The sequence below is a fragment of the Seriola lalandi genome, unplaced genomic scaffold, assembly GCF_002814215.2.
Source record: "Seriola lalandi dorsalis isolate HSWRI2012SDOR001 ecotype SW California unplaced genomic scaffold, Sedor1 jcf7180002054680, whole genome shotgun sequence".
NCBI classification, from domain to species: domain Eukaryota; kingdom Metazoa; phylum Chordata; class Actinopteri; order Carangiformes; family Carangidae; genus Seriola; species Seriola lalandi.
In genome coordinates, this window is record NW_019525233.1 from 230,466 (window position 1) to 237,098 (window position 6,633).

At 41.7% G+C, this 6,633-nt stretch overlaps 1 protein-coding gene across 1 annotated transcript in view; it reads left to right on the forward strand.

Moving 5' to 3' along the window:
* The window catches only part of lhx5 (LIM homeobox 5), an 11,916-nt gene that overhangs the window by 1,556 nt on the left and 3,727 nt on the right, over positions 1-6,633 (forward strand). Inside the window, exons 2-4 of the mRNA XM_023422260.2 lie at positions 1,118-1,341; positions 2,260-2,537; positions 5,338-5,503. Of these exons, the coding sequence (XP_023278028.1) occupies positions 1,118-1,341; positions 2,260-2,537; positions 5,338-5,503 (668 nt within the window). The remainder of the gene's footprint in view (positions 1-1,117; positions 1,342-2,259; positions 2,538-5,337; positions 5,504-6,633) is intronic.

The window sequence follows — 6,633 nt, forward strand, 5'->3', positions numbered from 1 at the left end:
CCCCCCCACCCTGTCCCGCCCCATGTTTAGCCCAGGTACAGGAGGCCCAGTGTGAGCCTCCAACATCTGCTGAAACTCCTCTTACTGAGAAAAGCGTCAGTGCAGGTGAGAAATAACTGTAAACATCAGTCACATCTGTTTTCTCTCTCTTTAAAAAAAAAAAAAGACAAAAACCAGTCACCTCCTCCTCCTCTTCTTCTTCTTCTCTTCTTCCTCCTCCTCCTTCTCCTCCTCCTCCTCCTCCTCCTCCTCCTCCTCCTCTCCTTCTTCTTCTTCTTCTTCTTCTTCTTCTTCTTCCCTCTGCTCCTCATCCTGTCATATCAGGAGGGCATTTCTTGCAGAATTTATTTGGGCTATTTGTGTATCAAATTGATGAGTCTTCCCACCCAGTATTTAAGCGGGTGAATATGGATTAAGAGAAGATTTTCACGCTAAGATGCTCCTACTCTGCTTAATCCCATAATATATCCGTGGCTACAATGTGTTGATTGTCACTAATACGTTTTGCGTGGGGTTATTGTCAGAGCACCTCCATCAAAAATTATTATGAGCACGCGGCTTTTTTTTTTTATTCTATCTCCATTTTTTAAATGGAAAGTCTCACTTGTTTTTTTTTTTTTGTTTGTTTTTATGTTCCCAGAAGCCACTGTTTATTTTCTCAGTTCACTTCTATAGAGAAATGCAGACATGCTTTGTTTATTGTTGTTTATTGTTTACTAATTACTTTAATACTAAACATGACTATTTATATATGATTATATGGACCTTTAAATACGATTATTATTATTATTAATATTATTATTGTGTTGGTATATTTTTAGCTTGGAAGTAAGAATATTTTTTAGCATTATTAAAATGTGACTATTGTAAATATTGGCCCGATTAATGTATTTATATTTATATATTCCAACCAAACTATTATGATATTATTAAGTCCTTATATTATGACTGATTTGAACGTGTGTAGACATAAAAAAAGCACGTTTGAATTTTAAAATTGAACGTATAATTTACATGATATTTTGTTATAACCGGGTGTGGGCCTGAACGATGAAATCACGCTTTAGATTTTAAGAGAAACAAATATCTCACACGGTTTTTTTCCTTCTTTATCCAGGCGGTTTGGCACTAAGTGCGCGGGCTGTCTGCAGGGAATCTCGCCAAACGACTTGGTGCGCAAGGCGCGCAGCAAGGTGTTTCACCTGAACTGCTTCACCTGCATGGTGTGTAACAAGCAGCTGTCCACGGGAGAGGAGCTCTACGTGATAGACGAGAACAAGTTTGTGTGCAAAGAAGATTATTTGAGCTCCGGGGCCATTAAGGAAGTCAACTTGAACTCAGGTAAGCAACGTCATGATGATCATAATAATAAGCCATAGTGTGTGTGTGTGTGTGTGTGTGTGTGTGTGTGTGTGTGTGTGTCTATGTGTGTGTCTATGTGTGTGTGTGTGTGTGTGTGTGTGTGTGTGTGTGTCCTATTCGATTTCATAAAGCAAAGAAATCTCTGTGTGTTTGATATGAAAACACTCCACATAAAACCGGCCTGCAGGAACAAAGGGGGGCAGGAGTCTGGAGGCTCTGTCGCGCGCCGGATGGTTCAGTCTGTGTTGGACATTTAGCAGCAGCTCGTGCAGATCGTGTCACTGCGGCCCGGCTTCAATATTTACCTCCACAGGACAATGGCTTTCTGTTATTGTACGTCAGGGTCCACTGGGGATGAGCACGTTAGTCTGCTCCTTCCTCCGCTGTCTATTCATCCTGGTAGGAAAGCTCATCATCAGGACCGCGACCCCACTCCACACCCCTGGGTGCTGAGGGTGTCACGCTCCCTTGTTTCAGGCTGCAGCACAAATATGTGAATTTATATGTGATGTTGTGTCATTTTTTTTTTTTTTAAAGGAATAATCAGGGTTAGTTTCTGCTTATTTTAGCTTTAGTTTCCTTGAACTTTCAAAAACAAAACTGGAAATTACAAATTATTATTATTATTATTTATTTTAAAGAAAGAAAGAAAGAAATTTAAGAAAATATTTGTGCGGGAAAACAAATGCAGAAATGTCATTTAGCTGCTTTTTTTTGACAGATTTTATTCATGATATACAAGTAAAATATTTAGCTATATTTTCCATTGTAGTCTGGATTGCCTCTGTGCATCTCCAGGCCTAATTACAGCAGACCCCCCCTCCAACTCCAATCCACTCCCCCCCCCCTCCTACATTTGGGATCGTGACCTTCCTCTTGTTTGTTTTCCCTCTCCAGTGTCGTCGTGTACTGACAGGAGTTTATCGCCGGATCTGCAGGACCCAATACAGGACGACATAAAAGAGACGGACAATTCAACGTCCTCAGATAAGGAAACGAACAATATTGAGAACGAGGAGCAGAACTCCGGGGCCAAAAGGCGGGGGCCCCGGACCACCATCAAGGCCAAGCAGCTGGAAACGTTAAAGGCCGCGTTTGTCGCCACGCCGAAACCGACCCGGCACATCCGAGAACAGCTGGCCCAGGAAACGGGACTAAACATGCGGGTGATCCAGGTGAGATCAGCGGCGTGTTTGTGTGTGACAGAGACGAATGAGTGAGAAATGACGGATTATAAATCAGTGGAGTTACTTATTAATTTTACCGAAGGCGCCTTTATCTGTTAGAGAGAAACCAAAACATGAGCCACGTTTAATCTGTTCGCCACACGTGTTGTCAACCAGCTGGGTTTCTTATATTTTGTGAAATAATATCAAATAAAATGTACTTCTAAAATAACAATAATAATCTTATAATCAGATGCCAAAGACAGTTTTCATTTTAATATGTTTTATCGTTTTAAACAAAAAAAGCAAACAGTACATTAATAGTAAAATACATGAGAGTTTTGTATTTCCATATAACAAACTCAAGCTTCTTCTTGCAGAGGTTGTGATAATATTATTATTAAAAATAAATGAATTTGTATTTTCATTTAAAATAATTCTAACACAGTTGTATATTTAATTGAACAAAATGAATAATTCTCCCTGTCACTATTTTCATATTCCTAAAATTAAAAATTCCACTCCTCTTTATATCCATATCTGCAGGCGCTAATTTATTCTCTGAAATGAAGATCTAGTAATCCAATTTATTGATGCAGGGATATAATAATAAATAGCATGTTTTTTTTTTTCAGGACTATCATTTATTTTGTGCAGACAGCAGTTTATTTCACTTTAATCATTCCTGTTCCACAGCCATGAAATTAGTGAAAGGTTAGTTTTGTTTTTGCCAAAGGCAAACATGTTTGCAGTATAACACAAGCGTTCACTGTTTTCAATCTCTCTCTCTCTCTCTCTCTCTCTCTCTCTCTCTCTCTCTCTCTCTCTCTCTCTGTCTCTCTGTCTTTTCATCCTCACACACACACACACACGCTCGCTCGCTCGCTCGGTGTCTGGGTGCAGACTGTGTGAGGATGATTAGCACCATCTCTGCCAACTGTGATGTGGCTTTTTGTGCACTCACTGTAATTATCGCTGATTTCACAGATTTACATACCACCCTCCCCTTTCCCACCTCTCTGCTCTTACTCACTTACAGCCTGTTCCCACTGCCTATTAGAGCAGACCGGGGCCTCTCCACTGCCTCATCTATATCCTATACTGCAGGCTGCTGATGTGTGTGTGTGCATGTGTGTGTGTGTGTGTGTGTGCATTAGGAGAGCTCAGTCGATCAATCAATCAATCAGTCATTCAGTCAGGCAGGCAGGCAGGCAGGCAGTCCATCCCTCTGTCCGTGATCCCCCACCCCCTGACTGTCGCCGTGTTGCTCGGAGCCAAAATGGAGGCTCTGTTTCGTCATCCTCCTCCTCCTCCTCCTCCTCCTCCTCCTCGTTCGCTGTGTGTTAAATACCATTGCTCTCAACGCGGGGAGCCCTGCGAGCCACGCTGCTTCTCCAGCATGTGTATGTAATCCCTAAGCAACGCTCTCTCGAGGGGAGCGAGAGCATTTCCATAAAAATGTACCCTACAGTTAGACGATTGTTCTCAATAAGCAGGTGTCGCCTTTGCCGCTGGAGCACACAGAGCAGAGCCTAAGTGGTTTTAGGTGTTTTTTGTGTGTGTGTGTGTGTGTGTGTGTGTGTGTTTTTGTTAATCTGCAGCACAGTGGGATTCTGCCTCTGGTGTAGCCTAACTGGTGTGAACATACATCATTATGCAGCAGTGATGCAAAGGCGAAACAAGATGTGTTATGTGCTTATAATGCAAAGACGTTTCTTTCCATATGTTGTGTAGTTTTGCTATTTTGAAATCCCCCTTTGTTCCTCTTCACAGACAGTTTACTTAACGTTAGTGATAAGCCTTTCATCCTCTGATTCATGGCTTCCACTGTTTATTTTAACTTGTGGTGAGGTGCACCAGGTTGTGTGTGTGTGTCTGCAAAAGAAAAACAGGTTTATGACTCAGAAAGTGCAGCAGACAGTGTTTCTTATAATAAAATCACTTGGTTATAGAGTCAAATTATATTCCATCATAGATAAGACACTTAATTTACAATGCTGCTTTATGCTTCTCCTCATTTCTGACTTGGTCTTTGTTAATTTGTGATATAGTGTAATATTCCCATTACCTACACAAAGGGCCCCTTTTCCACCTGAGTGAACTTACAGGCGCAAAATGCCTCGGGTGTTATCATCCATTGTGTGCCAGTGCTCAACCGATCTTACCTGTGTAATTCTGACTTTGCATTGGAAATTTTTCTATTTTCATATTTGGTTAGTTTTGGACTAGTTTAAGTGCGTGTGTGTGAGTGGTGTAGCACTTTGAGTTAGATGATTATTAGACAGTAAATACAGCTGAAAATGGAGACAGAGGTGTCAGAGAATCAGGATCATGAGAGGCCAGGAGCAAATACTTGTTATCAAAGGAGAAATGGTTTGTTTGTATTTGAATAATGAACAATTTTGGGCTTAAATAATAAAGAAAATAGATCAAACTTGACTTAATAAGGAGCAGTTAATGTCTGATTTGGATTCTGGTTTCTACACAAACTCTGTAACCGTGAGCATGAAATTAAATATCAGTGAAATTAGCTAAAATGATCAAGATTCAATTGAAGTTGATACATATTCATTTGTTTTCAATTTTGTCTGGTGTTTTTCTTTTTCTTTTTCTTTTTCTTTTTCTTTTTCTTTTTCTTTTTCTTTTTCTTTGGTGCAGGAAGCACTCGACTGAATCTTGTCTGAATCTTACAACGACATGATTTTCGCTCTGAGTGGAAGTTTGAGTGAAAACATTGATGGCTGGAGCCAGATGAAAAAAAGGCTGAGATCAGCTGATAACTGTGGCGTCTCTCTCTGGTTTCACACAGGTCTGGTTCCAGAACAGAAGATCCAAAGAGCGACGAATGAAGCAGCTGAGCGCTCTGGGCGCCCGGCGGCACGCCTTCTTCAGGGGCCCGAGGAGGATGAGGCCCCTGGGAGGCCGGCTGGAGGATGCGGACATTTTGGGACCTGGGGCTTATGGTTACTATGGAGGTAAGAAATAAAGCTTGTGATAAAAACTCTGCATGTCTTTAAATATACCACACGACTGTCATTAATGTGCAGTATGGGCGAGAGTCTCCTGGTTTCACCCTCTCTCCAATGTGATATTGTAACTGAACTGCAACCTTCAGTGGCACCAGCAAGGATAATAGATGTGGTGTGTTATCAGGCTGCAGGCAGATTACATAAAGGCTGTGTCTACTGTTCACCACAGATGTAACCTCAGTGTAGTTCATTTGGACATTGAGGGTCATGTGATTTTTCTTTAATCTATTCATCTTATTCAAACGTATGATCGGTCCTCGATACGGCTCAGACCTTGGCCACTGTTCAGTCAGTATAGATCTTCTCTTCTAGTTATGAAATAAGCTTTAAGAAACTTTTGGTGATCAAAACAAAAAAGAGAAATCTCATCTAATTTAGCTCAGCAAACATTTTAAAGGCTGAAAATAAGATATTAACTGTCACATTCTCACTCCTTCACAAATGCTTATAAGGAGCACTAGGAAAGAAAAGAATTTGTATTTAAGCATCTACTGGTTACCTGTATCAAGAAAAAGAAATCTTGTGACAACGGCAGGTGGGCGGCGGATAACAACGCCGCACTAACACAACAACAGCAACACGTTGAACTGGAGGAATAAACCAGATGCGGCTGTCATGTATATCAGCAGTTTGTTTTTGATAGAGAAACATATATATATAAATATGTATATATATATATATATACAGCTCGTGCACATCCACCTGAAGGGCCCCTGCACTGAGGATACAATAAACTGGAGCCGTCAAGGCTTCTACGCAGGGAGCGGGGGGGGGGGGGACAAAGAATAAAAACCTTCATCCCTTGTTCTCATCTCTCTCTCTCTCTCTCTCTGTCTCTCTCTCTCTCTCTCTCTCTCTCCCTCTCCCTCCTTCGCTTCTCGTCGCAACGTTTGCTTTTCACACCCTTTTGTGCCGCAGCAGCATCGGGCCGGTCTGCGCCTTTCATGCGAGCTCGCCGCTTCCTTATGTTCCTCTGCCGCTGCTGAGAGGCAGGGATGCCTGTGTGTGGTATGGTGCATCTGCATGTGTGAGTGTAATTATAGTTTGCAGAGCCAACGCCACCCTCACCCCCCCCC